Here is a 23,387-nt window from a genome sequence, read left to right as displayed (position 1 = left end):
ATAAACTTGGCATTTTCTTCAATGTTGAATGTTGGCCTTAAACTACAGTAATATTAGTAGTACTTATGATATTGCCAGTGAAAACATAAATATTTTAATAACAGTTGATGCAGAGATCTCAAAACATCATATACACTCACCACTACTTTGATATTATGGTAGTAGTTAGACTTGCCACTAGATCCTTTTATTTAACGCTTTAAAAAAAGTGATAACAATATTTTAATAAAATTGGTTTCCTTGTAAACCTGTGTATTTTATGTTAAACATTTAAAAAAGATTGTTCTGAGAAGATGTACATCGGATTCAACAGACTGCCCAAGGGTCCTCATGCTACAAACTTTAGCATCTAAGATGTTTTCTGCAAAAATTATGGATGTTTAGGTTGCTACTGATGTTCTAAGTTATGGGTTAGGGTCCTGAAACAGTTAACTTACAAAATTGAATAACAGAATCACACATCATGAAAAGAACTTGCTTTACTTTTTTTGACTTATAAAAGTATAATTTCTGGTAAAATTACTTAATGGTGTAAGATAGTATCTAGGATGTGAAATGAAATGTTTTTAAAAGGCCATAAACTTAACATTTCTAAGTATTAATTTACTTTAAAAAAAATTCACTTCGAATAGCTCTCTAGTACTACTGATTGGTTGGTTTTATTCCATATGTAATTTTGCCCTGGTTCCCTTGAGTTTGCTTCATTTCTATTGTATAGTTAACTTGAACTCAAAATCTTAAAATTATGCTCTAAGATACAAAGCGATTAAACTATGCTAAGGACTTGCAGAGATATTTGAATTGCTAATGACCGTATTTGGCTTTTTCATCTTTATAGATCATAAAACAGTTTATTGCATCTCTAATTAAAGTTGTGGTTGAAAATGAGATTGAAACATAGACGCGGAAGCAAGATGTGAAGTATACAAATTAAATACACTTGATCTTGAGCAGATTTTGTTATTTTACTGTTTTGTGAAGGAGTATTTAGATACACAAGAAAAGTAGTGATTTTTTTCCTCCTGTTTACTACTTTGTTTTGGTTAGTTAAACTAAATTAACTTCATTTAATTCTAGGAATTATAAATTTAATTAATTCTTGGAACTGTAGATTAGGATGGTTGCAGTTTATTTTCTGGAAAGTAAATAGGTAAATAAGCTCATAGAAACAACACTAAATGTTGATGGCTTTTTAGTCGCATATTACTTATGGTTCTCTGAATACGTCTCCATCTGTTACTTAACAGAAACTAGGAGAGCCCTTTTTACAAATCAGCCAATCAACTCTTAGCTGACCATTCCTATTATATAGATGAGGAAATTGCATGCCTTTGAAAGCAGTTACGAGACTTGTCCAACTTCATTATAGCTGCTAAGGGTGAACCAGGGCTGACACTTGGTACTACTGTCTTTGGGTGAGTAATTTGTACTGCATTGTGCTGCCCTACTGCTGACTTTCCTCCCTAGCCCCTTCGTTATGATTTATTCTTTCCTAATGAAGCCATATTTAGTGCTAGCCCAGAAATGGAGGGGAGAATAAAGTGCTGAAAGGGAGAGCTCCTTGTTCTGCCTTCTTTGGGGGTGACTTGCAACATTTCTGCCTTTGCAGGAGATGTCACCTGAGCAAGTAATGACAGGGTGCATTGTGTGAAAGATATCTAAAGGGTCAAATTGACTTCACTTTTGATATGTATTAATGGCAATGTCAGTATGTAATTTTTTGATGAAACCACATTTTTAAGAGTAGAAAAACCCCATTAAAGTAATGAAAATTACATATTTAGAATATTTATTGACTTATATTAGTCGACCTATAAGAGTTCTATTGAAAACTATTTTCAAAATTAACATTTTAAAATATAATTTATACCCTTATACATTAAAACAATTTAAATTTTTAATATTAATTTTATATTAACACATTTACATTTTTATGTTAATTATGCGACTGTTAACTTTTAACATATGACACATTCTTGGTACATATACATACAGTTGACCCTTGAACAATGCAGGGGTTCGGGATGCTGACCCCCCAGAGAGTTAAAAATCTTCACAGGTGGCCCTCTGTATTTGCAGTTCTGCCTTCTCAGTTTCAACCAACTGAGAATCGTGTTGTACTACGGTACCTAGTTAATAAGAAAAATCTATGTGTAAGTGGACCCATAAAGTTCAAACCCATGTTGTTCAAGGGCAACTGAACTTGAATCAGTTTCTTAGCCATATCTTCATTTAATGCCTTGATACTGATAATTTTCTGGAAAAACCCCCCAAACTTATGCTTAATTTAAAAATTAAATTTGCTGTGTTTTCTTATAAGTTGCAAATTACTCTTTTCTTTAGACAGTAGTATTTTTAGTTTAAAAAATACTTTCTCTACAGATACTAAAGCACCTGGTAAACTCAGAGCAAACTCTTCTAAATTGAACATAGTCTCAGTTCTAGTTTTTTCATGAAGATGTTTCAGCCTAAATATTTTCACAAGTGCTATTTTCATGTCTCATTTCAAAGTACCTTTCTTTGACAAATATTTAAGATAAAAGTCATCAAATAAGTTGTATCTATTTATGATTTTTAAAATATTTTGCCATATTTAGATGCAGTAAAATGATAGGTCTTCTCAATTATGTTCCATTACATTACAAAATATAAATTTATTCAGTGAAAAATAGGAGAGTCATCAAAAGTTCTTCCCACAAATTGGGATATTTTAAATTGGGATTATAGATGTATTTGTTTACTAAGTCTGTCATAAAGTACCACAAACTAGATGGCTTTGTGAAGGAGGGGATACTCCCCTTTCTTTCCTCTTAGTTCTTTTAGCTGGCAATTAAAATGACATAAGCAGATTAACCAGAGAAAACCAGATTTATTAAGTACATAAGGGAATTCACATAAACATGAAGAATTCCAAAGATAGTAAGGCAAGATGAGGTATCTATGTTATTCTGGACTAAGGAGAAGAAGGTAAGGGTCTGGGACTTAAAAGAAAAATAAGGTAATTCACAGGAAGATGAAAAGAGTTAATGTTCGGTGAACAAACGTTTGCTGGGCCATCTAGAGACAGTGGGACTCAGAGAGGACTTTGATCAAAAATAGGCCTTGCTAGGTTCCTGCTTGTCTACCACACCTAGTTCATACTTTAGAATGGTTATCTGTTGTGATAGCTCCTTCTTGGAACCAGCCTTCTATCTTTAAGTTCTTTTAGGCATTTAGGGGGAAGTTCAGAGGTTTCTTCTGGAGTCTATTAGGCCTTGGTTATTTTCAGCTGGAAATAATCTGCATGCCAGAGTGGCACAACTTGGAGCAGCTTGCCCTGAGCCCCATCAGTTTATTTAATTAATTAATTAATTATTTTTTTGGCTGCATTGGGTCTTTGTTGCTGTGTGCGGGCTTTCTCTGGTTGCTGCGAGTGGGGGCTACTCTTCATTGCGGTGCGCGGGCTTCTCATTGCAGTGGCTTCTCTTGTTGTGGAGCACGGGCTCTAGGTTCTGCGGGCTCAGTAGTTGTGGCTCGCGACCCCATCAGTTTAAAGCAGCAGAAACTTATCCTCACACCCGTGGAGGCTAGAAGTCTGAAATCAAGGAATCTGCAGAGCCATGCTCTCCTAGCATCTTGTTGCTGGCAATCCTTGGTTTTCCTTCACTTACAGCTGCATAACCCCAACTCTGCCTCTGTGGTCATATGGCCATCTTGCCTCTGTGTCTTCACGTGGAGTTCTGTCTTCTCTTCTAAGGACAGCAGTCATATTGGATTTATGGTCCACTCTACTCCAGTATGACTTCATCTACATCATAATTACATCAGCAATAGCTTATTTCCAAATAAGGTCACAGCCACAGGTACCAGGGATTAGGATTTGAACATATCTTTTTGGGGACACAATTCAACCCACAACAATAGAATTTCAAAATTGCTTGTATATTGTTTGAGGCATCATTGTTTAATTAGCTCAGTACTTCCCTTGCTTTTGAAGGGGTACATATCTGTTTGTAAGCTTTGGTTTTGGTATTTGCAATTCACTAAGAGTTTCAAATCTGAGGCCCCCCCCACCATGTCTTGGCCTATTTTTTGAATATGTTAACAATTTCCAACAGAGTTTGAAAAAAATGCAACACTTTTAGGTCTTTTTGGCTCATTTACAAAATAGATTTTTAAACACTTATTTCTAAAATTTGATGTAGGCAATGAAGAGAGAGTACATTCAAGTTTTTGTATTCAATATAAACTTCACAATAACTTTGTAATTTAGTTACAATAAGTGAGTTTATGTGTACAATATTTTTTAATTTATCAATTTATACTTTAGTTGGTAGATTATAGCTTGTTTGCATACAATTATGGATATCTTGCTCCATGACCAGTTTCAAGCACATATGCTTCATAGGTTTCTTTATATTGAAAGTAGATGACCACCTATCAAGAATACTAGAGTGTGGGGCTTCCCTGGTGGCGCAGTGGTTGAGAGTCCGCCTGCCGATGCAGGGGACGCGGGTTAGTGCCCGGGTCCGGGAGGATCCCGCATGCGGCGGGGCGGCTGGGCCTGTGGGCCATGGCCGCTGAGCCTGCACGTCCGGAGCCTGTGCTACGCGACAGGAGAGGCCACAACGGTGAGAGGCCCGCGTACCGCAAAAAAAAAAAAAAGCAAAAAGAATACTAGAGTGGGGATTCCTGCTTTGAGAATGATGGGGACATAAATCAGTGGTTCTTAACCGAGGCTTGGCAGAACCACTTTTTAGATCTTTTTGTTAAACCCTGTGAGATTTTTAGATCTAGCCTGTAGAGAGCCTCAGAATTCCTGGCAGTTCCTTAGCCAGTCTGTCTTATCAACTGTGAGTACTGTTGTGTTCTGTAAAAGAAATTTTGTCGGAGATGAAGTTTTCCTTAAGAGACAAAAGTACAAACTCTAGAGGCAAAGATGGTTTTCACATTAGGATTAAGAACTTTTCATCAAAAGTAACCATATAATAAGTGAAAACACAAGCCACATACAGGTGATACTTGATACATAGGTATATTTGATACAAGATTAGTGTTCAGAATGCATAAATAACTACGAAAAATTAGGCACAAGTTAATAATCCATTAGAAAAATGGTCAATGAAGAGGAACAGGCATCCCATAGAAGAGGAACTCCAAATGGCCAATAAACCTATAAGACATCCAACCTCTAGTAATTAGGGAAATGCATAGTAAAACCACAACAAAATGACGTTTAGCTAATTGGTTAATTTAAAAACTTTGACAGTATCAAGGAAGTAGAGCAATAGAAATTCTTAAACACTACTGGTGGACTTATAAATTAGTGCAACCACTTTGGAAACAGGTTGGCATAAATTGAACACACATAAATGTATCTTATAATATAGCAATTCCATCCCTGGGTGTAAACCTTAGAGAAATAATATTGCATGTTATTTTATATTTATATCATATGTAAATGTGATATATATCATCTATATTATACATTATGATATATAGGATACATATGTATATTATATTACATTATATTATAAATAATGTATATTATTATATTTTAATATTTATAGATATAAACATTAGGTTAAATGATAAAAGAAAGGAATGGAAAGGAAAGCAATGCAATTATAAACCCAAATTTCAGGATTGTGTTTAACTCTATGGGAGAGGATCAGATTTTGTTAGAGGAGGATTACAAAGACAATTTCAATGACAATGGTAATATCTTTCTTAAACTGGGTGGTAAGTTTGTATATTTTACTATTATTTTTTCTTTTCATGTGTTTTATAGATATTTTGCATTTACTCACTTTTAATATAATTCAAGATCTGTTTTGATAGCACTTTAAATCTAAGATAGAAAGACAAATATCCAGAATACTAACCTATCTCACCATTTTATTTTATTTTATTTATATTTCTTTTTAATCTTAGGCATATGCATGTACATTTTAAGTTACAATTATGTACCTACAATTTTTCATTTAATTTCTTCACTTTTATGCAATGAGCATTTTCACATATTGCTGTTTTTATAATTATTATTTTCAGTGGCTGCATAGTAACTCCAACAAATTATAATACAATAAACAGTTTAACTCCGGTAATTCCACAAATATTTGATAAACACAATGTGCAAAATACTCTTAGGTATTAAGGATGTCATCATAAATATAAGCTTCCTGTCCTACACAGCTTAGAGTATAGTTGGGGAGACAGTAATTTTAACAAGGCCTTAAGATACTACATGAGGGTAAAAGCTGGGTGCTGTGGGCACTCATATAAGAGGCAGATCCCCAGGTTGAAGGGGTCAGAGAACATTTCCCAGAGTCCTTTCCAAGCTGAGACTTGAGGACTGTGTGGGAGTGAGGGAGGAACAGATTTGGTAGGGATGTTAGAGAAGTGAGGAGGATGAAGAGTGTTTCAGGTCGAGGGAATAGTGTATGTGAAGGCCCAGAAGTGAGAACCTAGCACAGGTGATAAATTTAAATGCAGCTATGTGTAGTGTGGGACTTGATGAGCACTGGGAAGCTAAAGAAAGCTCATGCAGGGGCGTGTAAGCTACGGGATGTTTGGATTTGAGTTAAAACTTCCTTTCCTCAGTTTTTCATGTCAAAAATTTGGGAGTCATATTTGACTTCTTTTTCTCACACCCTATACCCAATCTCAGTAAATTCCAGTGGCTCCACCCTCCAGATAGATTCAGAATCAGGCTACTTAGCATCTCCACTGCTACCCCCCTTGCCCAAGCCACCCTCATCTCTTGCCTGGGATACCACACTAGCCTCTTAACTGGTGTCCCCACTTGCCCCTTCCTCCCATAGTCTCTCCTCCACATTTTAACCAGTTATCACTGAATAATGAAAATCAGGTCATGAAAATCAGGTCAAAATTTCTAAATGGCTTTCTTTCTCATAATAAAAGCCAACGTCCTTCTGAATATCTGTAGGACCCTATGTGATCTGATGTCACACTACTTCTCTGACTTTATGTCCTGTTCTGGTCCATTTGTTCTTTCTACTGTAGCCACTGACCTTTCTATTCATCAAACATACCAGGCACATTCTTGCCTAACGTTCTTTGTACTTGTGGTGTATTTTCCTTAGCCTAAATTCTTTTCTCCAGATAACCACATAACATATTCCTTCATTTCCTTCATTTATGCTCAGATGTTACTCGATTAATCAGAGAAGTGACACCTTAACCAACCTATGTAAAATGGTAACTCTGGCCTCCAGATGTGCCTTTTTTTTTTCCATGTTTCACACATGATATGTTAAATATCATAGAATAGTGCCTGGCACATAAATGGTTTTCAATATGTATTTATTAAATTAATAAAAACTGGACATGTAGTGCAGTTTTAACAAGGGAACTGATATGATTCCATTTGGAAAATCACTCTGGCTGCAGTGTGGAAAATGGACTGGCAGAGATCGAGACTTGAGCCAGGGTGAATTCTTAGGAGTTGTGTGCTTCTGTGGCTGAACATTTGAGTGGTTGCTGATATGTAACATTTTTCAACAATATGCATGTTGAAAAAAACCTCATTTCTTTATTCACTAAAGTCTATATGAGCTATTAATGTGTGTGTTTACCATTTCTTCCAGCATATGGACTGATACAAGCATTCTCCCATTGGGCCTCCACTAAGTCCGGGTTGCTTCATTTATCCTTATATTGTGTCTCCCATAGAGCCAGGCTTGCTGAGGCTCTGCAGTGACTGAGGGAATCAGTGGGATGGGCCAGCTGCTACTGAAAATGCTTTAAGTCCCTATTCATAATTGGGTGGCAATCTTTTGGGTGTTTACCCATAAATACCAACTAGGCCAGGCCATATCATGTCAGCTATAATTAGCAAGCTGAATTAGCACATTGGTACTATAATGTAAAGTAAGCCCTGTCACCTCAGACCCCAACAAAAAATGTGCAGTCAGGTTTCATCTGTAGGTAGATTGTCTTTTTGGAAGTCAGGAATCAGTTTATGCCATTGTCATCTGACATTCTCAGGGTCACACAGCTTGTAGTGTCTAGGCCATAATTATCCTGGATTATGTTCAGTTGTTGCCAGTTTCACAATAACCTATGACTAAATCATTGTGTTTAACAGAGAATCAGCTAATAAAACATGTAAGCAGCTGCATTGCTATTCATATGCTATAGAATGCAACATGGAGCTCAGATCATTTTATCTTTTAAAATACAAATGTATGTTCTTTACTATAAGAGTGACTTCTAGTGTATTAGTAGATAAACTTGCTTCTATAGAAGAGTATTTTACCTATCTGAATATTGCTGACACAATTTAATTTTTGGAAAGTATTTTTTTTTACTACCTGAAATTGTTTGCCATATCTGCAGCCCTTAGTACTTGTTAACATAGGAGGTCCTTGTTTTCTTAGTATTAAAAGTCCACTTAAATAAATCAGTAACAAATGAGCAACAGGAATTCAAAGTAGATAGTGAAAACAGTTCATTACTTTAAACAGTTCATTACTTAATAAAACTTAAACTCAAAAGTGAATGTATTTTATCTTAACTTGATTTAGTCTAATGAGTATGTACTAATTATTAGAATGTACAAAGACACAAATTACAAAAGCTCACTCAAGAAATGCTAGATAACCTGAAGAGCCCTCTTTGTATTAAAAAATTTAAATTTGGAGTTTTAAACCTCACCACAAAGAAAGCTCCAGGACCAGATGGCTTCACAAGTGAATTCTACCAAACATTTAAGGAAGAAATAATACCGATTCTATACAAACCCTTCGGGAAATGTGAAGAGGATGGGATACTTCCTAACTCATTCTATGAGGGCAGTGACCATATACCAAAGCCATACAAAGACAGTGCAAGAAAAGAAAACTACAATTATCTGCCATGTACATAGCTGCAAAATTTTTTTAAAAAAATTGATGAAATCCACAATATCTGGAAAGGATATGTGGGAGGTTTATCCCAGGAATGCAAGGTTGGTTTAACATTTGAAAATTAATGTTATTTACCATATTAAGAGACTAAAATCAAAAAACCCATTTGATCATATGATCATCTCAGTAGACACAGAAAAAGCATTCAGCAGTATCCTGATATAAAGTCTCTTCAAACTAAGAACCAAGCCATAAAACTAAATGCATAACCTAAACCCATAAAACTTCTAGAAGGAAACATGGGAGAATACCTTTGTTACCTTGACTTAAGCAAATATTTCTTATGCACAATACCACAAGCATGATCCATAAATGGAAAATTGATTAAAATACATCAAAATTGAGAACTTATACAAAGACACAGTTAAGAGAATGAAAAGGCAAAACATAGACTTGGAGAAAGTATTTCAAATTATATATCTGATAAAGGACTCGAATCTAGGCTATATGAAGAACTCTCAAAACTCAATAAGGAAATGACCTATTAAAGGGCAAAAAATTAAATTACACAATTCACCAAAGAAGATAGGCATATGAAAAAGATATGCACATGAAAAAAAAAATGCTCAACATCATCATTCATTAGGGGAATGCAAATTAAAAGCACAGTCAGATACTATCATATATCCACTAGAATATCTAAAATTTAAAAGACCGACCATATCAAGTGATAGCAAGTATGTGGAGCAACTGGAACTCACATATACTTCTTGCAGAAATGTAGAATGGTACAACCAGTTTGGAAAGCAGATTGACAGTTTCTAACATATTTAAACATATATGATCCAGCCATTCTAGTCCTAGATATTTGCTCGAGACATGAAAGTATATGTGCATACAGTGACTTGTACATGAATGATTGTAGCAGCTTTATTTGTCATGACTAAAAACTGGAAACAACACACATATATACATCAACAATTAAATGGATATACACAATTTGATATATCCTCACAATGGAAAACTTCTCAGCAATAAAAGGAGATGCACTATTGATACATACAACAGCATGAATGAATTTTAATTATGCTAAGTGAAAGTAGCTAGATGAAAAGGAGCATGTAGTGCGTGATTCCGTTTTTATAAAACTTGTGATAATTCCAACTAATATATAGTGACAGAAAGCAGATCACTGTTGTCTGGAGGCATGGCAGGGACAGATAGAATGGTGAGATTACAAAGGGTTACCAGGAAACTTTTGAGGGTGATGGATATTTTCATTTTCTTGATTGTGGTGACGGTTTCTCAGATATACACATGTACTAAAACGTCAAACTTTTTGCTTTAAATATGTGCAGTTTATTGTACATCAATTATACTGTAATAAAACTATTACAAAATTAAGACAGTGGAGCAAGGTTGATACACTGCATTTACCATGACCTTCCATGTCTTGAAAGTGGAAAGTAGACAAAATTAGAATCAAAAGTAGAGTTTACTTATAATTGTATTATCTAACCAATGTGTATTTGCTCAGTTAATTGTTTACCCATGGCTATGATTATTATTGAAATATACTTTTGTGTTGAACTGAAGAAGTGGTTTTCAAACACGATCGTGCGCAAGAATACCTGTGGGGACCTGTTAGATGTGCAGATTCCCAGGCTCTCTCCCCTCTCCCAGGGATTCCAAATCATGGGTGTGGTCTTGAGGTCTAGGAATATGCAAGTTCAGTAAGGTTCCCAGGCAATTTTGACGTATGTATCCATAGACCATATTTCAGAATCACTTCTTAGCAGAACATTGTTTACATCAAAATTGTTTGAATCTGGATGAACTCTGTGGACCACTGGTGCCAGTTTGATATGGAATATTCTTGATCTGGTCTATGTATGTGTACATCAACCTATTAGAGAGGGGGGTTGACTTATTTGGAAGGGGCAGCAAGTTTGCATTTTGTTTGTGCTGGCTGATATTCATGATGGCTGCTCTCACTAGAACATAGAAAATGTACAGGTGCTTGAAAAAATTAAATTGCTATAAGGTTTTTCTTTCCTCCTTTTCTTCTCCTTCACAATATTCATTGACCTGCTTTTGATATTTTGTGTAATATTCATGTGCTATAGATCATGCTTTCACCAGGCCTTTCAATAGTGAAAGGACAGGGGCCCCAGGGAGAAGGAACCATCTTTTACTTTATCAGGTACCTTTAAAAACTAAACATGCAGGCTTCCCTGGTGGCGCAGTGGTTGAGAGTCCGCCTGCCAATGCAGGGGAGCGCGGGTTCGTGCCCCGGTCCGGGAGGATCCCATGTGCCGTGGAGCGGCTGGGCCCGTGAGCCATGGCCGCTGGGCCTGCGCGTCCGGTGCCTGTGCTCTGCAACGGGAGAGGCCGCAATAGTGAGAGGCCCGCGTACCGTTAAAAAAACAAAACAAAACTAAACATGCAGTAGGAGCAACATTAATTCACCACTTCTAAGTTTGAGATCATGGAGAGCAGGAAAACCTTCCCATAAGGCATTTTTTATGCCTTTCCAGAGATAGATTTATGTCATCTATCAAAGTATAGTACTTCTTACCTACTTAAGCACTTAAAAACTGCCAGGAAGTAATGTTTTGTGCAGTTTTTCTATTAGAAATGATGCCATGGTGTGGGTGTTTGGGTAGGGGGGCAACTGAGCCTTACTAACTGGCCTGGTCCCCACAGTAATCAATGACAAGCATGGCAAGACTGGCAGCTGTCATCACAGTTGTCCTTGTCCTGGAGCTGTGGGATAAAATTTTTCCTTTAGTAAGTGAGAAGAGTTGTGTAGTATGGAGCTCATGACTTCAGGGTCTTGTACAGGATATTCTATTAAGAGTGAACTGACTTTGCCTTTGGGTCAAAAGGCTATGGGGCCATGTATATACACCATGGCCTGGAGCTTTGAAGATGGGTGCTAGTTTTAACTAGACTGTGCTGATCCGTCTCTTCTGAAAAAAATAGCAGAGCTTTTAATACAGCCAATATTATAGAGCCAATATTCTAGAACTTTAGTATGTGGTTTGATAATTGAAATATATATATGTAAAAGTTATGTATACTATAGATAGATTGTAATGCAGAACTAAAAAGCAGAGTTGGACTCCTTTAAAAAAATTATAAATATATTTTTGAACCTGAAGAATGAGTGTCAAATATACCTGAAAGAAATCAAATTTTGGTGGCTCACTTGAGGAATCATAAATGTTTTGTTCACTCTTGTACTTTAAATTTATGTGGTTGAATATTCCTTATTGCCTTTTTAGTACTACCATTATTCCTTTGTTTTCCACAGACATGACGCAATTATTATCTCGGGAACTGAAATGGCCAAACAAATCCAGAAAGAAATACAGCGAGGTGTGGAATCTTGGATTTCTCTTGGGAATGGAAGACCTCACCTCAGTATCATTTTAGTGGGTGATAACCCAGCAAGCCACACATACGTCAGGAAGAAGATCAAAGCTGCTGCTGCCGTAGGTGGGGACATGTTTTAGTTGTACTTGTTACTAGATAACGTTTTCTGGTTTTACTTCAAAGTGTGATAATTATGAATGATAATTGTCAACTAAGTGCTATTTGAATGACATGTATTATTATTATTATTTGTTATAGATTATTTAGTTACCGAAGTTTATATTCATTTCTTACTCTTTTTCTTCAAATTTCTTATTGAATCAATTCAGTGTGATTTCAGATCTTATGGTGAGATGTGAGAGCAACATGTTACATTTAAAGGGCCTGTTTTTTTGCTTTAATCACATGATAAACCTGGCTAGTTCACTCTGCCGAACTTGGCCTAATAGTGGTGGTGGTGGTATTGGTATTCTTACTCTCTTCAAATCCACTAACAGTAGCTTATCACAGATGAGCCTGATTTGCTAAATGGGTTACTGGGCCAAAGAATGCATGTGAATCACGAGAAAGCATTTGTACTATTTGAAAATTCCCTCCTGAGGTGCTTAGAACATCATTTTTGTAGAAGGGCCTTTTCTTCCAATGGGATAGGAGCAGAGGGAACCAATCACACATTGTGTAAGACACCATCAATGAAAAAACACATCTTTGTTAAAGTGACTTTCTGTACTTGTTTTTCTTCCAGGTATCTGTAGTGAGATCATTATAAAACCTAAGGATGTTTCTCAGGAAGAACTTTTGGATATAACCAATCAATTGAACATGGACCCAAGAGTCAGTGGTATATTAGTTCAGTTGCCACTGCCAGGTACATAATGCTCTTCTATATGCCTGGTTTGGTTAGGAGCAAGGACATCTTTTCAACATTATATCATGACACTGCAAATAATTTATAAAATATGTTCAGAAGGGGACTAGCTATTATATTAGCATGCAGTATGTGGCAATTTCTGAATGACGTTTACAATGACTGAAAACTGTGAAAGAAAAATTTAGGCTTTGGCAATACATCCAGTTCTTGTTTTGCACAATAGTGCAAAACCATGAAAATGACTAAGTTGAAACTGGACAAAGCAAATCAATAAGAGAATAACAATTGTTCTGTGACCTTTAAAATGTTTTCTCAAAACACTAAAAACTCTCTTACTGTGGTTTATAAATATATAAGGAAATGAAAAATAGTAAAATTAATATTTATTCAGTACACTGTAATTTAAAACATTAGAAACATTGAGAATTAAAGTATTACTTCATTGCCAAAATCTTGTCAATAGGAGTTTGAACAGTTACTTGCCTTTTTCTCATCATACGACTTATTATATGGAGCAGGCATCTTTTCTATGCGTTGTTGAATTGAACTGTCAAATTCTTTTTAAGTTTGGATCAACTTCCATTTTGTCCTTTGTCCTTTCAAAGTCATGAGATATCTCTGAGAGTTTCTTTAATGTGAAGTTTTGTTCTGGTGTCACTTCCTCGGGTGTTGTCATCCTTTTTGTCACAATCATGTTCCTCATTTATTTTGATCAGTTTGCCTTCACTAAGTTCTTATGGCTGCATAGCTACATTGCTCCAAAGGGCACGGTGTCAACGTTCCAGGGTCATCCCCAATTTCTCGTACAACCCATTTACATTCATTTAGAATCCTGTTGAAGTGACTTTATCTTGTTTTTTACATTCATGGCTCTCACCTTCTTGCTGGCCTAGGTCTCTTCTATCCTTGCTTTGCTGTCACCATCTTCAGATCTTCTATTCACATCCAATTTCATTTCCAGCATCATCACGTTTTATTTCTTTGTTGCACTTTCATCTTTATGGGCTAATAGCCTCTTTTGGTTACTCACTTTTGTGAAGTGTCAAGTGAGTTTATCACTGGAACACAAGGAAGCAACATGATTTGCTGTCTGCATTTGAACTGAATAACAGATGTGCAGTGACCAAGCACTGACAGACTTTGAAAGAAGTGATGTGTTAGTCACTGATCATGATGCTCATCTGTTATTTACTTAGTGATTTTTGGGCCAAAGAGCTAGCAGCTCTTATATAATTAGTCACAGTTAATATGCCATGATAACTGAAATTTAAACTGTGTTGTTGGAAGGCTGCTGTTATTTGACTAAATTGTGGCTCTGAAATTTGTACATATTTCAATGAGCAAGGCAAGGACTGCCTGAATATTATAGATTACAGTAGTTTTGTGCAGTTTTGAGTTCTTCTGTAAGTTCTGACTTGCAGAAAGTAAAGCTGTATGATGCTATCACCTGGGATCTTTGTATGGTATTAATTTTTAATTTATCCAATGATATAACTTAATATCTTAGTATATGTTATAACATTTATGCTGTTTAAATTACACCCCAAATTCACATTTCTAATTCTTTTCCTCCAATATGGCTGCATTTAAAAAAATCAGAATATTGGAAAGGATGTTAGAAGTTATCAAGGTTCCCCTCAAAATGCTTCTGACAGATAATACTATAGATTCATCATGTTAAAATTAGCATAGTGATTTATCCCTTACTTTTATAACTACAAAACGAATTCAACACATATAGCATACTCATTTGATATCATAGGAAATTAAGGTCTAGAAAATATCAGGGGTATATTAACGTCACAAATCTGTTTTTGTTTGTTTGTTTGTTTTCTTGCCGTATGCGGGCCTCTCACTGTTGTGGCCTCTCTCGTTGCGGAGCACAGGCTCCGGAAGTGCAGGCTCAGCGGCCATGGCTCATGGGGCCGGCCACTCCGCGGCATGTGGGATCCTCGCAGACCGGGGCACGAACCCGTGTCCCCTGCATCGGCAGGCAGACTCTCAACCACTGCGCCACCAGGGAAGCCCTGTCCAAAAATTTTGACATTGGGTTTAAACCCAGTTGTTTGGCTCATGCAAAGCAAGAATCTTTTTTTTTTTTTTTTGGTACTGTTTGCCAAGCACTCTTCTTATGGTGTGCAGTTTTAAAATTTCCCCCACTTATATTTGTATTACATTCAAATCATTATAGAAAACATATCACATTTCCAAATATCTAGTTTGTCTTCAAAAATTAAATTCATGTCTGTAGAAATTTTACCCCTTTATGGGCAATATTCCTTTTTGTTAAATTTATTAGCAGTTTGCCACTAGATGGCACTAGTGATCTGTCTGTACTAAAATAAATTGAGTCCTGTGTTCATTTTAGAAGGTGAGAAGCCTAGAGCCAAAGGAATGATAACAAATATTTGGATGCTTTGAGAGAGGGCAATTTTCTATCTAGCTGAAAAGAAAAGCCAATAATATACAAAATAACAGTGACTAAAATGTGTTACGTTAAGCATGTATTATGTCTTAGGCACTTCACATTAGTTGATTCGTTGGATCCTCACAATAACCCAATGGTGGTGGAGCTATTATTATGTACATTTTACTGATGATGGATTTAAGGTACAGAGAGGTTAGGTAACTTCCTCTAAGATCACAGAGCTGGTAATTGAGCTGGGATGTGAATCCAGGCAGACTGGTCCCTCATGCCATTACCGTTATGTTACCACCCTCACGAGCATGCTGTGTTAGCTAGTGAGTAATGTGTGCTTACTAGGTGACAGGTATTCTTTTATATGGATGATTTTATTTAGTCCTTAAAACAGCCTTATGAGTAAGAATTACCTTCTTCATTTTACAGATCAGGAGACTCTATTTTACTTTACCTACATTATACTGGGACATATAGTTTGTTGGTTACTAGAAAAAGTTGGATAAAGTAGGAAATCATAAAACAATGCATTTTACCTTAAACATTGTATTATGACATAAAGTATTTATATATTAATTCATCAATCTTTTGATGTAGGTTGTTGGGGAGGAAAGTTTCCTCTTCCCTTCCAGGTTCTTCTGGCTGGTGACCTGAGATAGATTCACAGGAGAAAAACAAACAAAAGTTTAATAACATGTGTACTTGGGAGAGACCCAGGAAAACTGAGTAACTCGCCAAAATGCCTGAAGCTTTCACCTTAAATACGATCTTCAGCTAAAGACAAAAGAAGATGTTGGGCGTAGTGGTTTGGGACTTCAAAGGGGAGGAAAGCAATTCACCTGGAGATGCAAAAGCAGATGTTTGCTGGGCCATGCAGGGGCAATGGGACACAGAGTGGACTTTGATGTCTAGGCGCTGCTGAGTTTCCTCCAACACAACTAGTCCATTTTCTTTGCAGATATTTCTGGAGATACCTCTATTCTAGGAATAGGTCCTTTATCAATTCTTTAGGCAGCTAATGGGGAGGTAAAAACACAGACTTACGGAGTCTCCTGTTTCTTAAAAATAATCAGCCTAAAATAATCCTCATGCCAAAGAGACATTTTGGGGTGGCAAATTGTGCTTCCCTACAAGATCCAAGTCTCTATGGAACCTACTGTTAGGAATTTTGTGTTACCTTCTGGCATTAATAATACCTATGAATCACTGCCTATAATTTTCAGTTTGAGATAAAACTAAGTGAAAATTCATATATATATATATATATATTTTTTTAATTTTTATTTATTTTTGACTGCATTGGGTCTTCACTGCTGAGCGCAGGCTTTCTCTAATTGCAGCGCGCAGGGGCTACTCTTTATTGCAGTGTGCAGACTTCTCATTGCAGTGGCTTCTCTTGTTGCGGAGCAAGGGCTCTAGGCACGTGGGCTTCAGTAGTTGTGGCTCACGGGTGTAGTTGCTTCGCGGCATGTGGGATCTTCCCGGACCAGGGCTTGAACCCATGTCCCCTGCATTGGCAGGCGGATTCTTAACCACTGCACCACCAAGGAAGCCCCCCATCTATATTTTTAAAGTGTCTCCCATTGTTCATGGTTGTCTTGTCCTTATCTAAGTCATTACTAATTCTTTTTACTTCTCGAGTCTTTTGAGAACATTCAACTTAGTCTTCATAGACATAACAACTGTTTGTACTGTTTTAATTAAATTACATAATTTACTGTGAAAGAACTGGCAAAAACAGGTTGAGAAATACACACACTTGTCTCTTGATTATCATGAAACTCTACTGGTAGGTGCAGGAGTAGTTTATTAATTACATTCTGATATTCTTTCAGCAAGCCCTGGGCATCAACCTGCATGCTTTAAGAAGACGTGGAAATCATTAGTCATTTTGATAGGTTGTGTTGGGGAAGGGAAAATTTCCCTTCTATCTCTCTTGAGTTCTGTGGCTGGACTACTACACAAGACAGATTAACAGGAGAAAAAGAAACAAACTTTAACTTATGCACATGGAGGTCCCACAGTCATGTGACCTAGGAAGTGGCCAAAGCAGGCAGCTTTTATACTTTTTAGACAAACAAACAATAAATTTGTGAGGAATTCACAGGACAAAGAAAATTAGGCTTTGGGTGCTTAATTAGTGAAGAATCTAAGCAGAGTTTGAGTTTGGGATGATAAACTAAAGGAGTAACAAGTTTTGTTTATATAAGTTTCTCACCCCAAATTCCCTATCTCTGGAAATCAGGGTGTCCTTCTACCTTCAGATGCAAGGAGTGCACCTTTCATGAGAGATTTATTTCCTACTTTCAAGGAGACAGAGAGGAGGGTCAGAGTGTCCCTCTTACAATGGCTCTTTCTTAAGTAACCAATTCAAAATAATTAATATGCCATTGAAGCGTATTTTGGCATGGCCTGCCCTGAGCCCCAACAGTTGGCTATGTGCAAGTGGATTGAAATAGCCTCTCTCCGGTACATGTCTTATAAGATTGTTATAAGGAACCAATGAAACAATGAGCAAATGAACAAATGAAATGATTCTAGTCAACTACATCTCCAATTTTCCATCATTTTGTTAATAATCTGGATTCCAAGTTATTTCATGATTCGAAGTCGGAAATTATTTTTCACAATTAGGGCACTATGTTGAGCAAAAGAAATTCCAAATTAGAATTATAATTCTGGTGTTGGAATACAAGCTTGCATAAGGATTAAACAGAATGTGCAAGCAGTTTTCATGCATCTCATTTGGGTAAGAAAGCAAAGAAATGAGAGAGAATTCTGTCCTATTTGATGGTAATGAATCTATCACAGGCTTAAGCCCATGCTTTTGTTCAGGAGCTGTGTGACTTTGGTCCAGATTGAAAGTACTCAGGATAAAATTGTGTGTCCACAGTCACATGGTCTGGCTGTTTGTCCTGTAGCTGGTCCTACATCTAGGGAGAGATGAAACAATCATATGTGGATGCTTCCCTACTCCTTTCCTAACTGTGCATAAATTCTATCAGTATCAATAAGTGATCATTTTGTCAAGGCCAGAATGATGTCTGCTATTTGTGTTGTATATATTTTTCTCCTAATTACGTATTATTTGCTTTTAGCTTTTATTGAGTTACATCTATTAAATTTATATTAAATATCATTTGTAGAGTATGTCAACTGAAGAAAAATGCACACCCCAAAAGTTGAGAGTTAAGTTTTATTTGGGGACATTACTGAGGACTGTAGCCTGGGAGACAGCCTCTCAGGTAGCTCTGAGAAACTACTCCAAAGAAGTAAGGAAGGAGCTAGGATATCTAGGAGTTTTTTCTGAAAAAAAAAAAAAGGTAGTTGAACATCAGAAGATTACTGCTAATCACAAAAAACAGACATCTCAATTTAATGATTTTAGTGATTTTCTATGTATGGGAAGATGCAAGAGTCTGGGCTCATTGAAATTATTCCTTAGATATGCATCTTAACTATCTAGGGTCAGTATCCAGAGCACAGAATGTTTCCTGTTTTTCTCCATCCTGAATTACCCTCAGGGTGCACTGTTAGGCAGGGGGTGGGGTGACTACAGTGGTTGATAGCTTGATGATGGGCAACATTTGTTGTTGACTGGAATGGCAGGCAACATTCCCTTTCCACAAGTATGTGTCAGTTTGTAGTGTTAAAAATAAGGTGGAATAATGGTCTTTAAAACTTGGCAACCAGTGACATTCTTTTTGGACTAAAGCAATGAAAGGAAATGATAATATCCACAAGCTTGAAGCACACTGGAAATTTGCTATAAATGTTTGTTGTAGGGTGGTATTTGGTACCGGGTGAATTTGGTTTAAAAGTGTTTAAATTATATGAATTATATGAAAGCATTCAAATGTAAGTCTAGAAAACAGCAATCACTCAATTAAATTTTAATGTGGTTTTTTACAACTACTGCTCCATGATAACTATTACTAGTATTAGTAATGGCGATTTTTATAATGTATTATTGCCAGACATTGTTATAAAGTGCTTTATATACAAGAAATCATTTAACACTCAGAACAACTCTTAACAGTAGGTACATTTTTTTTGATCTGTGGTTTATAGTTAAGGAAACTGAACTGAGAAACTTGTGTAAGGTCACAACAAGTGAGTAGCAGAGAAGTACCAGGAGACCCAATTATAGTATTCTTTCAATCATAATCACAGTCCCACAACTGAGACTGCAAGTCAAGCACCAAGAGACATGCTTACTCACCTTTTTGTATTTTCTTGCTTTCTAAGAAATCTACCTCTCATCTATTTCCGGGAACAAAATTATTAGGTAGAATGGGAAAACTTATTCTATCTTATGTATCTTTTTCTAAAATAGTTTTTCAAATATTTCCCTTCATCTATCTAATTTGAAGCCTTTGAGGATTAACATCTTCCAATTTATGTAAGAGGATTGAACAGAGAAATCAGAATGAAATACAGGATTAAAGGATTAAATATGGAGAGGGCGAGTAAGAAAAGTGAGAATTCATGGTGTAGATATAACAAAGACAAAATTTTCTACAATTTAGTAGGCATAAAAATGTGGGTATTGACCTAATTAGTGCATGTAGATATGTATATTTGTCTAAAACTTGATTCTTCATTTGGAGAAAAAGGTCTTGCTATAATTGCTCTTCTTGAGAGCTTATGGAATTTACGTATGCAGAATACTTTTTACTCTATTTTTAATGTTCTTGACCGGAGTGGGAAATTTTCATCATTCTGGACTCCTCAGTTTTTGTAGAGCTTCTTTTCTGTTTATTTCTAAATAATTTCTAAATTAGACTTGACCTTTGTTATAGCTCCCCCACTTTCTTTATGGAGAAAAATGATTCCACATAGAGTTGCTTTTTAGTAATATGTTTCTTCCACTAGAATCTTAGTTCCATCAAAGCAGGCGGAATTGGAGTCAACATTTTTATTCCACCTTGCATCATGGTAGACTCTTAGTGAATGTTATTGCTGGGATGAATGAACCCTATAGTTTCATAGGTATTGCTTTGTGTGTATGTGTGTCATTGAAGGTTCATCCTTCTACCTATTCTTCTACATCTAAGAGAGTAGTGTGTAAGTTCTGTCACTGATCAGGATTTGGTGAGGATCTTCTACCCCCATACCCTTGAAGGCTTCCTAAGTGATAGTATTTACTATACAAAGGACATGCTAGGATAATGTACATTTTTTTACTTGAATAGGACTTCAGCCTCTGACCTCTTAACTACATTGATTATCTTTCAAACATACTGGGACTGACTTCTTTCCAACTTTTAGGCCTTAGCTTAAATGACACTGGCTCAGAGAGCCTTTCCCAGCCCATACCTTCTAAAATTACTTTAATTCTGTCAATTCCTATGTTAGATCTGCTTTTTTCTATGGCAGACAAATAAAGTACTCCAAATATCCACATGTTCCCTTACATTTCCCAACTTCTCCTAGGTTGGGGCCACGTGACTTCTGGTTACTGGACTGTGAGGGAAAGTGACTTTTTTGAGCCACTTCTGGACTGAGATGGTTAAAAGCTATGTGGCCCCCATCCCCTCTCCCCCTTTTGTTGCAGTTATCATGAAAGCTACGTGTTATAGATGATTGCCAGTTATGAGAAGAAAGGAAGTGGGATTCTTAACAGAGGCTTACGTGAGTAAGAAATAAGTATCCTTTCATAAATGATTGGGATTTCAGATTAAAACACACACACACACACACACACACACAAACACAAATGTGATGAAAACTATAAACACACAGATCTAAGAAGCTCAACGAACTCCAAGCCCATAAAATATGAAAAAACTATACCAAAAACACAAAAATCAAATTGTTCAAATGCAGTGTGATAGAAAAAATTTTGAAAACAGCAAGAGGGGGGGAAATGTCATGTTATATACAGAGAAACAAAAGGAAGGAAATAGAAGATTTCTTGTCAAAAACAATGTAAGCAAGAAGACAATGTAATACCTTGATTTTTAAAGTACTGAAAGAAAAAAAAAACTATTGATCATGAATTCTATACTCAGTGAAAATATCTTTAAAAACCAAAGGCAAAAAAGCATATTTTAGACATTTAGGAAGAGTAGAATCCAGACAGAGCTGAAAACAATCAACAGCACACCCACACTATAAAAAATGTAAGTCCTTCAGGCAGAAAGAAATGATACCAAATGAAAATATGTATCTAGCCAAAGGAATGAAGAACAATGGAAATGGTAGCTACATGAGTAAGTATATCTGATATTTTTCTTATTAGTCAATTAATTTTAGAATATAATTGGTATTTATCCCAAAATAAAAACAATTTAATGTGTGGTTTGCAACATGTACAACAATAGCACAAAAGTCAGAAAGGAAGAAATGATAGGACATTATTGTTAGATTCTTATGCTATATGTGAAGTGATATATCACTTGAGGGTAGACTGAAATAAGTTAAAGCTGCGTACTATAAAATCACAAGCAATTGCTAAAAAAATCCCACACAGCAAAGAGTTATAGGTAATAAGCCAGTAAAAGAGATAACATCCAATAATTAAAAATGTTCAAATTATTCTAAAGGAAGAAAGAAAATGGGGGAACTATAGATTTAATCACATAAATGTAATGTTGTATATAATCCAATTAGATGTCAGAGGTCGTCAGATTGAATAAAAAACAAGACCCAACTATAGGGTGCCTACAGAAAATAAATTTTAAGTATAAGGATCCAGAGAGGTTAAAAGAAAAAGGATGTAAAAGACACACTATACTAACATAAATCAAAAGAAAGCTGGAGTGGTTATGTTAATAGCAGGCAAAGTATATTTCAGAGCAATGGATACTACCAGGAATAAAGAAGGTCATTCCACAGCAATAAAAGAGTCAGTTTATCAAACAGAAATAGCAACCTCAATTGTTTATATACCTAAGAAGAAAGCATTAACAAAAACTAATAGAATTGTAAGGAAAATAGACAAATCCAAAATTATAATCATAGATTTTAGTACCTCTCTCTCAATAACTGAGAGAACAAGTGGAGAGAAAATCAGTAAGAACAAAGATTTGAAGTAGAATATTATCCAATTTGATCTAATTGACATTTACAGAACACTCTCCCTGCAAACAACAGAATACACATTTTATTTTCAAGTTCACGTAGAACATTTACCAAGAGATAACATATTCTAGGCTATAAAACAAATCTCAAATATAGAAGGATTTACATTACCTAAAGCATTTTCCCTCACCACAATGGAGTTAGATTAAAAATCACTAGCAGAAAAATATCTGGAAAATTCCCAAATATTTGGAAACTAAAGAACATCTAAATAACCCATGTGTCAAGTAAGAAAATAAAAGGGAAGTTAGAAATCACTTTTAACTTTTCAATGAAAATAGAACATGTCAAAATTTATGGTATGCCACTAAAAAATTACTTAGGAGGAAATATATAGCACTAAACACCTATCTTAGAAAAGAAGAAAGGTCCCACATCAATAACCTCAGCTCCCACCTTAAGGTACTAGGAAAAGAAGAGCAAGTTAAAGACAAAGTAAGGACAAGAAAGGAAATAATAAAGATCAGGGCAGAAATTAATGAAGTAGAAAACAAAAAAATAATGAAGAAAATAATGAAATGAAAGCTAGACTATCAGGGAAAAAGGAAGATACAGATTACCAATATCAGGAATGAGAAAGATAACATCACTATAGATTTTACAGATATTAAAAGGATAAAAGGGAATATGTCAGACAACTTTATGCCAGTTAATTTGGCAAATTAGAGGAAATGGGCTACTTTCTTGAACGATACACACTGCCAAAGTGCACTCAAAAAGAAATAGGGGGCTTCCCTGGTGGCGCAGTGGTTGGGAGTCCGCCTGCCGATGCAGGGGACACGGG

The 23,387-nt window shown here is 36.0% G+C and overlaps 1 protein-coding gene across 1 annotated transcript in view; it reads left to right on the top strand.

Moving 5' to 3' along the window:
- Positions 1 to 23,387, top strand: part of MTHFD2L (methylenetetrahydrofolate dehydrogenase (NADP+ dependent) 2 like) — a 139,428-nt gene that overhangs the window by 5,094 nt on the left and 110,947 nt on the right. The window contains exons 2-3 of the mRNA XM_007463214.1: positions 12,166 to 12,350; positions 12,973 to 13,095. Coding sequence (XP_007463276.1) covers positions 12,166 to 12,350; positions 12,973 to 13,095 — 308 coding nt within the window. The remainder of the gene's footprint in view (positions 1 to 12,165; positions 12,351 to 12,972; positions 13,096 to 23,387) is intronic.

This window comes from Lipotes vexillifer, unplaced genomic scaffold (assembly GCF_000442215.2).
Source record: "Lipotes vexillifer unplaced genomic scaffold, Lipotes_vexillifer_v1.1 scaffold872, whole genome shotgun sequence".
In the NCBI taxonomy this organism is placed as follows: Eukaryota; Metazoa; Chordata; class Mammalia; order Artiodactyla; family Lipotidae; genus Lipotes; species Lipotes vexillifer.
Note: the sequence above shows the minus strand (reverse complement) of the source record. Positions and strands in the feature narration are given on the sequence as shown.